The sequence below is a fragment of the Ceratotherium simum genome, chromosome 9, assembly GCF_057802395.1.
Source record: "Ceratotherium simum simum isolate JZ-2026a chromosome 9, ASM5780239v1, whole genome shotgun sequence".
Taxonomy (NCBI): domain Eukaryota; kingdom Metazoa; phylum Chordata; class Mammalia; order Perissodactyla; family Rhinocerotidae; genus Ceratotherium; species Ceratotherium simum.
Genome location: NC_141908.1, coordinates 76656451 through 76672254, shown reverse-complemented (window position 1 = coordinate 76672254; position 15804 = coordinate 76656451). Strand labels below are relative to the sequence as shown.

The following is a 15804-nucleotide window of genomic DNA, read 5'->3' as shown; positions in this document are numbered from 1 at the left end:
GGTGACCAGCCTGTCCTGAGGCAGAAAGGAGGACATGACTTGGCCAAGGTTGCGTCTCCAGGAGAACTTGGCCTTGGGTGTGTTTCCTGTCGTGTCCCCTCATCCTAGGAACACAGCGTCTGTCTGGACACTGTCTGCAGTGTTTTACAATTAAAATAAGATCAGGTCGAGAAGACAAAGAAAGAAGTTTAGCTGGAGGGAGAGAGTGATGAGGCCTTCCAGATGTTCCTGGCTGGTTTCAAATTGGAACTTTCTGTTCCCTTCTCAGACCCTTGTCACTCACACGTTGCCTGCTGTGCTTGCTCACCTTATATGCTCCTTCCCCCACATTGTGTTTTAGAGTTAGAGTTACTTCCTCATAGGAAATTGCTTACATCATGCTTCAGCAGAAATTTTGTTTGTAATCCTCTGCCCAATTCCAGTGGCTAAACATCTTCTGTTTCCTCACCCCACCTTCCAGCCAAATAAAATTCCACATAAGCACATCGATACCACTCTCTTCCCGCCCTCCCCAGCTCCAGCCAGCAGATGTCTAATTGTCTGCCGGAGAATGCCAGCCTTGCACATTGTGGAGAAGAGCTGCCTCCTGTTTTCATCAGAGGCTCAGCTCTCCAAGGTCAATCGTCTGGATCAGACTGGATTTAATCGAAGTTTATAGCAGGCCAATATGGCCAGCTCCGTACACACTACAGTTCTTCTACACTTTCCTGACCAAGAAATACTCAGGAAATTGCCTCAAAGTTACTCAAAGAGCAAGCAGCAAGGGAAGTGGCAAAAGATTAAGCTTTTAGAAATAGGATTTATAGAACTTAACTTCTCTTTTCAACCTGGAATATCTGGGTTTTAGATTAATAAGAAAATCATATGAATTGATTCCAGGTGGAAGTGTGTTATCAGTCAAAACAGGATAAAAACATTGTATCTCTGTCGCCATCACTAAGGTTTAGCCTAGCTCATGCTCTAGAGCTTTTCAGAGTTTGCTTGGGGAAACGCTACCAAAACTCTTGGCTCAAGGGGTCAGGCTGATGACCATGGTGAGAGAAGTGTGCTCCTGACCAGACTCCCTCATCACTCATCACGATCAACAACACGACCATAGCTAAGCCCTGTACAGAGCCCGCTGTGTGGGTGCACGGTTCTAAGCAGGCTTCGTGCATTAATTCACTAAATACTCCCAACAACCCTATGAGGTAAAAATGATTATCCCCATCTGATCAGGAACCAAAAGACGGGGTTACCTGAGGTCACACAGCTGGTCAATAATAGAAGCAATCAGCAAACACTCCATCAAAGAACCTGGGCCCCACGGTGGTAAAAACAAAGCAGCCCACTTTATATTTATTTATTTATTTTTATTGATGTTTTAATAGTCTATAACATTGTGAAATTTTGGGTTGTACATTTTTGTTTGTCCATAGCCATATATATGTCTCCCTTCACCCCTTGTGCCCACCCCTCACCCCAACCCCCATATCCCCTGGTAACCACAATGCAGTTTTTTCTGTCCATGTGTTGGTTTATATTCCACATATGAGTGAGATCATACAGTGTTTGTCTTTCTCTTTCTGGCTTATTTCGCTTAACATAATACGCTCCAGGCCCATCCATGTTGTTGCAAATGGGACGATTTTGTCTTTTTTATGGCTGAGTAGTATTCCATTGTATATATATACCACATCTTCTTGATCCAATCGTCAGTCGAGGGACATTTAGGTTGCTTCCACTTCTTGGCTATGGTGAATAATGCTGCAATGAACATAGGGGTGCATAAGCCTCTTTGGATTGTTGATTTCAGGTTCGTTGGATAGATTCCCAGTAGTGGGATAGCTGGGTCATAGGGCATCTCTATTTTTAATTCTTTGAGGAATCTCCATACCGTTTTCCATAGAGGCTGCACCATTTGCATTCCCACCAGCTGTGTACGAGGGTTCCTATTTCTCCACATCCTCTCCAACATTTGTTGTTTTTTGTCTTGGTGATTATAGCTATTCTAATGGGCGTGAGGTGATATCTTAGTGTGGTTTTGGTTTGCATTTCCCTGATGATTAGCGATGTTGAACATCTTTTCATGTGCCTATTGGCCATCTGTATATCTTCCTTGGAGAAGTGTCTGTTCATTTCCTCTGCCCATTTTTTGATCAGGTTGTTTGTTTTTTTGTTGTTCAGTTGTGTGAGTTCTTTATATATTATGGAGATCAACCCCTTGTCCGATGTATGTTTTGCAAATATTCTCTCCCAACTGGTGGGTTGTCTGTTCATCTTGATTCTGGTTTCGTTTGTCTTGTAGAAGCTCTTTCATCTGATAAAGTCCCACTTGCTTATTTTTTCTTTAGTTTCCCTAGTCTGGGTAGGCATGTCATCTGAAAACATTCCTTTATGATGTTGGGTCTTGCTTTTTAATCCATCCTGCCACTCTGTGTCTTTTGATTGGAGAATTCAATCCATTTACATTTAGGGCAATTATTGATATATGAGGGCTTAATGTTGCTGTTTTGTCACTTATTTTCCGGTTCTTTTGCATTTCCTTTGTTTCTTGTCCCATTTGTTTCGGACTGCCAATTCAGTTTGGTTGTTCTGTCTTATAACTCTTCTAGTTTTCTCTTTGTTTATCATATGTGATTTTGTTTTGATTATTTGTTTAGTGGTTACCTTGAGGTTTATATAAAAAATCTTGTGTATGAGATAGTTCATTATCTGATGGCCTCTTATTTCCTTATACTAAGTCAATTCAATCACTTTCCTTTTCCCCTTCTAAGTTGTTCTTGTTATACTTTATTTTATCTTGTGTTGTAGTTGTGTGTTTATAGTGATGAGGTTATATTTATTTTTGGGGAATTCCTTCCTTTGATCTTTGATTTTGGTATTTAAGTGGTTAGCAGCCCACCTTTTGAACAGAGGAAATGACAGGATCACAATAGAACATCCTTGTAGTATGTCGATAGGTCTGGACACCTAGTGGTGGCCACAGGGAACCAGAGTTTGCAGAATCCTTAAGTGCCAGCAGGTTGGAATTTCATGGGTGGACAATAATCCGTGGTGGACAATGCTGACGGGAGCTGGCGAGTCACATTTGCCTGTGGACACAGGGATTGCAGCAAGATAATTCCTGGGGATGAGGGAGAAAACCAACCTAGAGGACTGTAGCTATGTCCCTGATGATGTGTGCCCACCACTGTCCCCCTTCACTGGGCACCCAGGGGAAGTCGGTAGGATCCAGTGCATATGTGGGTTTGTGGTACCCACACTGGGCTTGTAATGGAATCGTACTTCCAGGGCTGGAGGTCTCCCTACTGCCCTGTGCTCATCCCCCCAAAGGAGGACATGGGGCTGGCAGGCAGGGCAGCCATGATCCTTATCACTCGAGTGTCTTCAGCTAGCATTGATGGAGCACCTACTATATGCCGTGCAAGCTCTGGACGTGCCTCATTTCATCCTCCTGACAACCTTAGTGGAGCTCTGTGCCCAACTATTCCTCCCTGTACAGATGAGGCTCAGAGAGGGGAAGCAGGAGGCCCACAGTCCAACAGCTGGAAACGGACAAGATGGACACACTCCACCGGACCCAGGGCTCAGGCTCTAAACCCCTGCTGCGCGGCCTCGCTGCATACAGTGGTTGTGGAATGAAGAGAATAGTCTGCCTGCACAGTCCTAGTTCCCTTCTGGGACCAGCTGGGTGCCGGGTTCTCTCTGAGCGTGCTGTTCCTTCTCAGTGGGGACATTTGTGTCTGCTCCGCGGGGCGTCTCTCTGAAGCCTGGTTCTTGGCTCAGCCCCTGGGGTCACGCAGAAAGCGCGGGGGATCCCAGAGCAGGAAGACAAATGCTGCGCAGGCGCAGAGGAGGGCTCCTGCCCTAGGGCCGGATCTGCTGCCCAGGCGGCCTCACTTTTCTGTTCTCTTCCAGGAAGCTATCCAGCACAACTCCTTCTTCGAGGAAGAAAGGAAACTGGAATGTGGAAATGTTGATGAAGCATTTAAAGTGGTTGATCAAATCCTTGAAGGTAAAACTATCGGACAAAAAGGATGAGGGGGAAGCACCCCTGGGAAGCCTTCTGAGCATGTCTAGCTTAATGCCTTTGCCTTCTAGAAATCAGCTCGGAAACAGGCACCTCGTACACAGAAGTGTTCCCCTCTATTGTGTGCATGTGTGTGCTTAGGTGTTTGTGTGTGTGTGTGTGTGTGTGTCTGTGTGTGTGTGTCTGTTGTGAAGAGCTCAGCAGAGAGGCGAAGTGGGAGGCCCAGGCCTTGCCCATGGCCGCCCCCTGCGCTGGCCACCTGCCCCACTGCGGCCCCAGTTGCGATACAGATGTCGTCTCTTCCTGTTCACAGTCACCCTGCAGGTGGGGAAACTGAGGCTCAGAGTGGTTATGGAACATGACCACGGTCACACAGCAGCTGCTGAGCGACAAGGCTGGTCGTGGACTTGGTGGCTTGTTTTAGGATCTCCAGACCCCTGTTTCTTCTCTTTCGTCCTTTCTCTCCCTGACTTGTCCCTCCTCCCTCCCTTTCTTCTCTGCTTTCTCCCTCCTTTCCTCTCTTGCTCCCTTTATCCTTACCTCTCTGCCTTCCAGACTTCCTTCCATTATGTATATATGCAATTAAAATTAACTTTCCCTCTTAGAAAATAGTTGAACTTTCTAATAAAAATTTTGTAACTTTTAATTTAGAAAAAATTTTAAATTTACAATAAATTTGCAAAAACATTAAAGAAATTCCTAATTATCCTTCACCCAGAATCCCTAATTATTAACATTTTACACCTGCTTTACCATTCTCTCTCTCTATCTCTCTCTATATAAATATACATATTTTTTTCTGAGCCATTTGAGAGTAAGTTACAGATGTGATGCCTCTTTACCTCTAACTACAGTGTTTATTTCCTAAACAAGGACATTATATTACAGAAACATATGGTTAGCAAAATCAGAATGTCAGCATTGACACAATACTATTATTTAATCTACAGACCTAATTCAGATTTTGCCATTTGTCTCAATAGTGTCCTTTTTAGCCAAAAAAAAAAAAGATTTACCATGGGTCTTAAATAACCCATAATGTTCCCACTGTGCTCTGCTGTCACCCATGCTGTGGAAGACCTGCCATCCAAGATCTGATTTACCCAGAGGTGTTGCTAGGTGGGTGTGGGCTGTCTGTACCAGGTCTCAGGGCAGAGAATAAAGCATTTGACATTGTCTGTCTTTAAGTGAAGTTCCAGGATATTGGCCTCTAGATGGTGGTTAGAAACTACCATCTCCCTAATTTTTCTTTCCAGCTCTGATCCCGAGCACAGGAAGAGTCCTAAGACACACTGTCCCCGAACACACAGCAGAGCTGTGTCATATATAACCGGTCACTTGAGCCCAAAGCCTACCATGTTTCTTAGCTCCATAGCTGCGTTACACCTGAGGCTGGTCACAGGGTGACTGGATAATGTCCCCTCTAAGTTGTAGAAAAGACACCTTACGCCATCACCCTGCCAGTGTTCCTTGGCGCCCTGTCTTATTAGCTGTGTGACATGGCAGGGCACGTCTCAGGCCTTAGTCTCCTTGTTTTAAAATTGTATGGAGAAAGTAATACTGATCCCAGAGATCCATTCTGAAGATCATAAGAGATAATATGTGTGTGTGGCACAGAGCTTGGCACGTAGCAAGAGATCCATAACGGTGAGTGATGGTTATTATCAGGTTTGGTGTCTTTGTTGTTGTTCTCTAGGAAAGGTGTCTGTTATTGAGCTAACACACTGGCAGGCATTCATCATCACACCCAGTGTTTCCCAGTTTTTCTCACTGTGAGATGTTTGTGAGACCTGCCTGCAGACTCCTGTGCCCTTTCCTGGAATTCTGGAGTTGGAGGATCCCGGGTGCCCAGGACTCTGTTTCTGACGAGTGTTCACAGTGCTCCGGGTGACTCTCAGGATTAGTAAAATGTGGCGCCCTTGAAGGGCAAGTTCGTTTTGTGGGAGAAGAGAAGGAGGGGCATTTTTGGCACAGAGTCCACAGTGTGAGCATCCTGGACACACCACCGTTTAGGGGTTCCTGCACCTGTGCCGTAGTGTGTTCTTCCCTCTGTTCTTGCCGTAATGTTTTTGTGTCAGAACTCAGTTATTGTATTATTCCTTTACATCTTATTTAATGATTTAATTCAGTTAGGTAATTTGTTCCATCTGTCTTCTACTTGACTTTTACCTTGTTACAGCCCCATATCCTATTGATATGTGTAAAAGTGACACAGGAAGCTTTAAAAGGGACATTTATTCTACTTTTAAGTTTTCATCCTCTTGAGTCAAGAGTTTGAGGTATTTTTTTCTTATTCTGTAATTGTCATTTGGGTAAGAATTTTTGACTCATCATTTCAATGAGAGGTGACTCATTGAGAGTAGTAATAACAGCACTGTGTCTGCCCCTGGGAAAATAGGTGTTTCAGGAAAAGAGAATATTGGAAAGATAAAATATGTGGAGCGTGACATCAAGTCTCAGACTGTGTTCTTGAAGAGAGTGACCGTTGTTTGCTTTGACCCGTGTGGGGGTGTTCGTCAGCCCTCCCTAGCCCTGGGGTCACGGCACCAGAGGGCATTAAAATCGCATGTACCCTCGTGTCCCAGCTCTGCAGTGAGCCTTCTCTGCTCCGCGTTGTGCCGCTTCTCGTTCATCTCTTTAACCTTCTGTTGGCCGGGATGGGCCTCACACTGCAGAGTGTGGAGCACAGTCTCTGAGCAGGATTTGCAGGAGATCTGGGAGCCCTGACGTGGGGTGAGCTTCCCCAGAGCCTGTCCTCTTGGGCCTGGGACAGATGACTCCTTCACACCTGAGTGGCTTTTCGGTCTTGAATGGCCTCTTATTAAAATGTATGTGATGTGTCTTGGCGTGGATTTCTTTGGAGTTATCATATTCCCAAATATTCATTCAGCTCCGTGAATCTGCTGGTTTGGTTCTTTTACCAAGTTTGGGAAATTTTCAGCCACTATATCTTCAAATACTTGGTTTCAATGAACCAAATTTCAATCATTTATTATAGGTGTACAGGTTCCTGAGGCTCTGCTCATTTTCTTTTCAGTCTGTTTTCTTTACGATTTTCAGTTTAGGCAATTTCTCTTGTTCTGTATTCTTGTTTCCTGATTATTTCCTCAGTCCTCTCTATCTGTTGTTGAGCTCATCCATTGAGCCTGTTAAATTCTGGTTGTTGTATTTCTTAGGTCTAAAATTTCCATTTGGTTCTTTTTACATCTTGGTTTCTTTGCTGAGATTTGCTATTTTTTCATTTGTTTCAAGGGTTTATGCAAATTATCATAAAGCATTTTTATTATGCTGCTTTGAAATCCTTGTCAAGTAATTCCAACATCTGTGTCCTCTCCGTGTTGGCATCTCTCGATGATCTTTTCTCATTCAAGTTGAGTTCTCGGTATGATGAGTGATTTTCGACTGTGTCTTGGTCATTTTGGGTATTATGTTATAAGACTCTGAGTCTTATTTAAATCTTCTATTTTCCCAGACCTCTTCTGACCCTGTGTTGGTCGGGAAAGAGGGCTGATGCCTTGTTATTGCTAGCTGGAGGGTGGAAGTCCATGTTCTCCATATGGCCCCACTGACACCACCCAGCAGAGGGTTGGGGCATCTCGGTACAGCCTGAGAAGAGCAGAAGTCTAGGTTCCCCACTCAAATGTTGCAGATAAGGATGAGGCCACAGTTTTTTCTGTAGTGTTTGGCTGGAATAGAGTGCTTATTACATAAAAGTTTTCTGTCCTGCTAGATTTCCCCTTTCCTGGTCCTTTGGCTAGAGAAAGTAGGGTTTTCTTGGGGCTTTTTTCTGTCCTTGCCTGTTGGTGTTTTTGGATTGTTGGCTTCTCTGGCACCAAGTCTAGGATGTTGAAGCAAACAAAAACTGCAACAACAAAGCCCACTGAACTCACCATTGTGTCTTTGCTTGTGTCCCAAAGATCCTAGCTAGTCTGCCCGTCTCTCTGCCTGTCAGAGTCTTCTTATGTTTCTTTTATACCTAACGTCTGAGGTTATTAGCAGTATGTAGCAGAAGGAACAGAGTAAGTACATCTCCTCCATCTTGTCTTGGAACTGGAAGTCTCCTCGCCATATTATTTTGAGTCTAGAAAGTCACACACCCTTCCCTAGGATTCTGTGACCTACTGTATTGGCAGCAATGACAGAGTCCCCTACAGGACTCTACATCAAATCTGCATCTATAATGAATGCTGACTGTTGTTGGTGACCCTTCACTGTGCAGCCTCCTGTCCCAGCGAAGCAGCATCACTGGACTTTCTCTGTAATGGGATAACGGCTGGGGGACACCACCTGTCCTCTCTGACAGCCTCCTTGACGCTGGTGTACTTTCCTGTAACAGGTGAAATACATGTGGGAGGTCAAGAACATTTCTATATGGAAACCCAAAGCATGCTGGTTGTTCCCAAAGGAGAGGATCAAGAAATAGATGTCTACGTGTCCACACAGATTCCCAAATATGTACAGGTAACATGGGGCCTCTGTGGAGGGGACATGGCTAAATGATTTCTGCCAGCAAAATATACCAGGAGCAACTAGGGACAAAAGTGTCATTTCAGAGACTGAAGGAATTTGGAGTATTAATAACCAATCTGTTTGGGTATTAATAGCCATACAATTGCAAGGCTTTTAAGAGCGTATGAAAGTAGGGGCCTCCTGTTTGTGGATTCATAACTTTAAAACCAATTATGGAATCAGCAGGTCTCTTTCTGTACTCTTGCCACTGTTAAGAATACAAAAAAAAGGGGAAGGCCTGCCCTCCAAAGCCTATAGAACCTAACTCACATGAAGCAGTTAGGAAACATTTTGGACAGAATGCAGCCAAGTGCATACTCAGCCAGGTTAGAATTTACACAGGTGGCCAAATTTCGAGAATAAGGATTTGCTGGGTTCTAGAATCATCCAGAAAGTCCCATGAAAGCCAAGACTTCAGTTTAGATTTATAGTGAGAGTGAAGTTTGTCTAGACGGTGAGAAGAGAGGCCATTTCCAGGCAATTCCACACCAAGAGCGAATGCCACTCGTTCGTTCATTCATTCACTCGTCCCTTCTGCAAACACTTATTGCCTGTGTCCTATGTATCAGGCAGCATGCATGTAAGAAAGAGGAAAGGCACAAAGATGCCCACGCTGGAACGGAGGATGCATTTAGGGGGCCTAGTTTAAGCGTCAGGGTGAAAGTACAGGGCACAAAGCACAGGGCTCTTGATTCAGTGGGTCATAAGGAGCCAGTGTCGTGACCAGAGCAGGTGGGAATGGGGGATTGTGGAGACTGAGGCTTTTAGAAGGCGGAACAGTAGGAAGGGCCTGGCAAGCCCCACCCCAGCCCTGTTCTGCTCCTCACGCCTGGCGTGACGTTGAGCCCATCACTTCACCCCTCTGGGGTCCCCGTCTATATAAATGCCCTCTAAACAATAGGATGGCAAAGAAGAGCAAGGCCTGCATCCGGGGAAGACCCGCTGGCCAACTTCAGCAGGAATCCAAATGGGAGGTGAGAAGAACCTGCAGGGAGACAGGAGGATGCAGGGAAAGACCCCAACATCTCACTGCTTCAGGAAACACACCCCTAGGGATCAGTGTGGAAAGGACACTTGGGTGTGGTTCATGGGGAAAATTTTTAAAAATTTGTTAACACAAAAACATCTCATTGATATTGAAAGGACTACTTAATGTTAGTGATAGTTTTGGCAATGTCATTATAGCCAAATACCACTGAGACCAGGCATGGATGCATGCCCAGGTCATTGGAAATCATCCCGTTATTAGTATAAGCACACAGTTTGTGTAGCATGGGCGTTATGGAACCAATGGGCCAGGGCTGTCCCCCTCCCTTGCTACAGGTGGGTCAGATTAAGAAAAACTGTTACCCTTCACAGGACATAGTGGCTTCGACCCTGAAGCTCCCAGCTAACAAGGTCATGTGTCATGTAAAGCGTGTTGGTGGGTCGTTCGGGGGAAAATCGGTCAAAACCGGCATCATGGCGGCCGTCACCGCATTTGCTGCAAACAAGTAAGTGGAGAAAATCTGCTAAACAGACAAAAAACAAAATGAGGTCATGCCGAATATTCACAATATTGGGGTTAAGGAGGAAAAATCTGGGTCAAGGTTATTTAAAATTACATAGAATATACAAATACACCAACAAGCTGCCAGCTTGTTACAATGTCTTTATCTTATACTGTCAAACTACATACTATAAGAACCAAAATGAGAGTCAATTGCTGAAAAAGAATAAAAACCACAGTAAAAATACTGTAATACCTGGATAGTAGACAGAAACAGGTCCTGAAAGGGTAGGGGTTACTTGTCCATAGCACCTGTGAGATATATATCTCAAAAGATTCATATATTCATGTCTATGTGTGAATTCATATTCATATATTCATATACTATATATATTCCCTTGATTGAAGTGGAGATTTTGCTTTTGTTGTTACCTTTATTTGTATTACCATTTTCCTTTGAGAATCTCAAAACATTCTCATAGGAAATTGTTTTTGGAGCAGGCACACCTAGAAGGCTTAATTTCTCTGCTGAGTAACGTAGGTCAGTTCCTCTATCCCATGACACAGAAGACCCTGATTCCCGACCTGTTCTCTCAGGGAACTCTTGGCAGTCAGAGACCGCTTGAGTTCCTCCGTTTGTAACCAGTCTATACTGTGGCCTTGGGACTGTTCGCCTATGGCAGAGGCTGTTCCCACAGTGGGAAATACCCCCCAAGCAATACCCTGGAGCCTCTGGCACCCAAGAGCCCCCCTCCCATAAATAGTGAATGCCAGGCGTTGTGCCCTAACCCAGCAGGAGGGAGACCACAGTGTAGGCCTGAGATCAGCACAGCTGGGCTCAGGGAGTAGTTCTGTTAGGTGTGCTGACGCCGCTCAGGCTCTCACCAGGTGTTATATAAACACCAGGTAATACCTACTTAGTGAAAGAGTTTACCTTTCTTGCTTTCTTTTCTGTTTTAGACACGGTCGTGCAGTCCGCTGCATTCTGGAACGAGGAGAAGACATGTTAATAACTGCGGGCCGCCACCCTTACCTTGGAAAGTACAAAGTGAGTAGAGGAAGAAGGGGGGCAGAAAGGATTCATGTTGTAAGTAGGACATTCCGTAAGTGCAGGGCGCAGCATTTGGCTACTCTCCAATGGGGCCTAACAATGAGCAAATCAACCAATTGTGCTTCCATGGAACTTTCCATTCCTTGTGCTGATTGTTCAGTGAAGCTTTTCTGCTTTGCTCAGAGATGTCAGTTTGTGAAGAGTACTAGCTGGTATTGGCTGGTGCAGAGCAAATAACCGGAAAACACACGAGGATATGCATCTGTGAAAGTAGATCTCATAACCGTACTGTTCCCAGAAACTTTAACAGCAGAATAATTCCCGTAACAACAGTGTTACATCAAATTGCAATTATTTGCCAACAGGTTCCTCATTTTTCAATATATCAGGAGTATTTTTGTAAAACTCTGTCCCAGAAATTCCTAGAAAAATTTCCTTAACAGAAAATAATTATTTTTTGCTTTATAAGCAATAAGTTTACTTGTCAGAATGGGCTAACTGCTATAAGAAACAACTAAAAACTCTCAGGGACTTAAACCTTTATTGTGTTATTTTTTGCTCACGTGACAGCCCAGTGTAATCAGTGGGAGTTGGGGGAGGGGAGAGGAGAGGACCCTGCTCCAAAAAATCATTCGAGGACTCAAGCTTTTACCATCTAGTAATGCCACCATCATCCCCTTGGACTGCACTGTCCAGTACGGAAGACACAAGGCACATACGGTTATTTAAACTTTAACTACATTAAAGAAAATTAAAAATTCAGTTCCACAGACAACAGGGGTATTGGATACACCTTAAAAGCAAGGATGATGTTTATTTGAAAGACCTCCAGCAACACCAAATGCTGCTGGGAATTTTTGTTGGATTTGGCCCTATGAGAAAACTGTGCGGAGTACACTAGAAGCAGGCCACTGGATGCAGAGATTAGGGGGTTAGGTGGCTTTGAGGGAGAAGGTTTGGGTAGAAATGTGAGGATGAGAGCCAGAATCCAGGACCTGTGGTGAGAAGGAGAGGTCAAGAAATAGGCAGTTGGTTTGCGTTAGGAGGAGAGAAAAGGATTGGTAGATGAGTAGTGATGAATAGACAGGAGGAGTTTTTGTTTGTTTTGGTTTTATATTTTTCTCGACCTTTCCTTTTTTATTATTATTTTTAGTTGTGGCAAAATACACACATAAAATTTCTATCTTAACCATTTCTTAGTATACAGTTTGGTGGCATTAGTACCTTTACATTGTTGTGCAACCATCACCACCCTCCATCTCTGGAATCCTTTTCTTCTTGTAAAGCTGAAACTCTGCACCCATTCAGCAATAACTCCCCATTCCTTCCTCCCCACAGCCCCTGGGGACCACCGTTCTACTTTCTGTCACTAGGAATTTGACTACTCTAAGTACCTCAAATCAACGGAATCAAACAGTATTTGTCTTTCTGTGTCTGGCTTATTTCACTTAAGATAACTCCCTGAAAGTTCATCCATGTTGTAGCATGTGTCAGAATTTCCTTCCTTTTTATGACTGAATGAAATTCCATTGTTTGTACATTCCACATTTTATTTATCCATTCATCCATCAATGGACACCGGGTTGCTTCTACCCCTTGACTTTTGTGAATGAGGCTGCTATGAACATAGGTGTGCAAACATCTCTTCGAGACTCTGCTGTCAGTGCTTTTGGATAAATACCCAGAAGCGGGATTACTGGATCATATTGTAGTTCTATTTTTAACTTTTTGAGGAACTTCCATACTGTTTTCTGTAGCAGCTGCACCATTTTCCTTTCCACCAACAGTGCACGAGGGTTCCAATTTCTCCACATCTTCACAAACATGTATTATTTTCTGTTACTGGTTGTTTGTTTGTTTTTATAGGAGCCACGCTAATGGGTGTGAGGTGGTATCTTGTGGTTTTGGTTTGCATTTCCCTAATGATTAGTGATGTTGAACATCTTTTCGTCTGCTTGTTAGACATCTTTATATCTTCTTTGGAGAAATCTCTATTCAAATGCTTTGTCCACTTTTTAATCAGGGTGTTTGTTTCTTTGTTGTTGAGTTGTAGGAGCTCATTATACACACTGGATATTAACCCCTCTCCAATATATGATTTGCAAAGAGTTCTTCCCATTCCTGGGTTGCCATTTCACTCTGTTGATTGTGTCCTTTGATACATGGAAGTTTTTCATTTTGAGGTAGTCCAATTTGTTGATTTTTTCTTTCATTGCCTGTGCTTTTATGTCATATCCAAGAAATCATTGCCAAATCCAATGTCATGAAGCTTTTTGCTTATATGAGGAGGGTGCACAAGTGACAAAGTAAACATTAGAAAGACGTGGTCCCCAGCACCAGTATCTAATGTCAATTCTCTTTCCCCAGGCTGGATTCATGAAGGATGGCAGAATCTTGGCCCTGGATGTGGAGCATTTCGGCAATGGAGGCACCTCCCTGGATGTATCGTTACTCGTAAGTGTTTTAAGGAATAAGTTCACATTCTGGAAAGTGTTACATAAAATGATTTAATTCAGAAAATGTTCAATAGTTAAATAACATTTAACTGTAAAAGAATAAAGACCCTTGTTTCAGGGATAGCCATGTGTTACTGGTGCCCCCAGAGTGAGCCCAGAGATATTGGCAAAGTCTGTGTATGTGTGTTATTTCCATCTTTCCCATACTTAGAGTTCTTTTCCCAAATGCAAGCATCAGACCTCAACCACGGCGCTATTGACATTCTGGGCTGGATAATTCTTGTGGGGGCTGTCCTGTGCATTGTAGGATGTTTACCAACATCATTGGCCTCTACTCCATAGATGTCAGTGGCACAGCTAGCCTCCAGTCCGATGAATAAATCATGAGTATTAGATATACTGGAATATATGAGGAAGCTATTTAGTTTAAAACTAATTTGGCCTGACCTTGTTTTTCCAAAAAGACCTGACATGGCCTGTTGAGCATGCATTGTACATCTGCTTTAAACATTTACCATTTTCCAAAGACAAGAGTGATGCCCTTAAAGATACAGATGTAGCTTCCTCCCTAATATCGGCATTTCTTTAAGGATAAGCAACTATTCCTGGAAATGAAGAGTTAATTACCAACCTGCTGTTCTTGCCTTATGAGCACTGACTTTCAGTGCTAGCTAAGCATCTCATGACAGTAGTAAAAGAGATATTCCTGTCATATGTGATGTATACATTCCCCTTGTTCCAAGATGGTATGTAACCACTCTGTACACGCCACTTCTTCGGTGGGCTTCCTTCCTTGAGGAAGGAGGCCCCCAGGGGTATAGTCCTCAGACCTGGCTCATAATAAACTCACTTCAAACTTTGATTTATAGATTGATTATAGATTATTTGTGTCAATAAGTCGTAACAACCAAAAATGTCTCCAGACATTGCCAAAAGTCCCAGGAGAGAGAGGGGGCAAAATTGCCCCTAGTTAACGAACGCATTACACCAAATGCCAAGACATTTTTTTCCCTGTTTTCCAGGATATTTTATTCATTGTGTTCTGTAGACCCAGTGTTTAGGACCTGTTGATGCTTCAAAGGCTTTTGGAAACGTTTGAAACCTGGAAAAAATGCACTAGCCCTAAAATATGAAAATCAAAAATAATGATTTCCCAAGATAAATTATTCAAACCCTTAAAAATTATTTTATAGAAAAACGCATTTAATTGGGGACGTGGGTGTATTTCAGCATGTTTAATATGTAGAGAGGGTTCGTCGGTCACTTCTGGCTGGGTTTTGGTCTGAGGTCTCAGGATGGTAAACAGGTACGGGAGGATGAGGGTCTTGTCACATCGACTCTGGATTTCCTCAGCTGATAGAAGAGGGAGTTCTGAAAGTGGAAAATGCTTACAAGTTTCCCAACCTGCGCTGCTGGGCCCGGGCGTGCAGAACCAACCTTCCATCCAACACGGCTCTGCGCGGGTTTGGCTTCCCCCAGGCGGGGCTGATCACCGAATCCTGCATCACGGAAGTCGCAGCCAGATGTGGGTTGTCCCCTGAGAAGGTAATGCTGAATTAGTCTCACACAGGAAGGACCTCGAATTCCAGCAGTGGGAGGGCCATGGGGGTCATGCAGGTTGAGGAATTGGAGATCGAGTGGGGTGAAATGATTTGCCGGAGGGAACCCAGCTGACTAGTTAGTACAGAGCCAGGACTCCACAGTGCAGAGGTCCTCATCTTACTCGGGCTCCTTCCCCAACATCCTGGAGACAGAAGATACTGAGGAGTGAGTGTTGGATTCTAACGTGTTTAGTGAGATGTCTCCATGGGTTGGGGCCATAGCTGCTGTCCACAGGTTCTGTCGAACCCTCTATCCCTGCTTCCTTAACATCTCAAGCAGCTGTCACAAGGTTTCAGTCATTTCAGTTACTGAAATCGTCTCCTGTCTGTTCTTTAAGTCTCTGTCCCAATTTCATTCATTAACAAGCTCTGTTCCCTTCCCTGCGCCTCTTCCACCCGGAATCCTGGAGTGGAGTTAGGATGGAGAGACGCCGGGTGTGCTCTCACCCCTGCTCCCTCTGCTGTGGTGCTGAGGTGGGGGGAGAGAAGGACCAGAGAAAACAGCATCTCCCCAGCAAGCTCTCTGTCCTCTCCTTGGTTCGCTGTAGCCGCTTTTCAAGCAAGGTGTCTGGGGCTCCATCTCTGCCAGCTCTCTCAGCAATCGACAGCCCCCTGTGAGGGCGGGCTAATCTCCCAGTGGCCCTCAGCTGGCACCTCAGGCAGAGTTCCCTGATGGCCACGCCTCT

The 15804-nt window shown here is 44.2% G+C and overlaps 1 protein-coding gene across 1 annotated transcript in view; it reads left to right on the top strand.

Annotated features, from left to right (window-relative positions):
- LOC147916346 (aldehyde oxidase 1-like) overlaps positions 1 to 15804 on the top strand; it is a 61258-nt gene that overhangs the window by 31917 nt on the left and 13537 nt on the right. Inside the window, exons 20-25 of the mRNA XM_087435568.1 lie at positions 3901 to 3997; positions 8349 to 8473; positions 9881 to 10014; positions 10971 to 11058; positions 13429 to 13515; positions 14871 to 15062. Coding sequence (XP_087291694.1) covers positions 3901 to 3997; positions 8349 to 8473; positions 9881 to 10014; positions 10971 to 11058; positions 13429 to 13515; positions 14871 to 15062 — 723 coding nt within the window. The remainder of the gene's footprint in view (positions 1 to 3900; positions 3998 to 8348; positions 8474 to 9880; positions 10015 to 10970; positions 11059 to 13428; positions 13516 to 14870; positions 15063 to 15804) is intronic.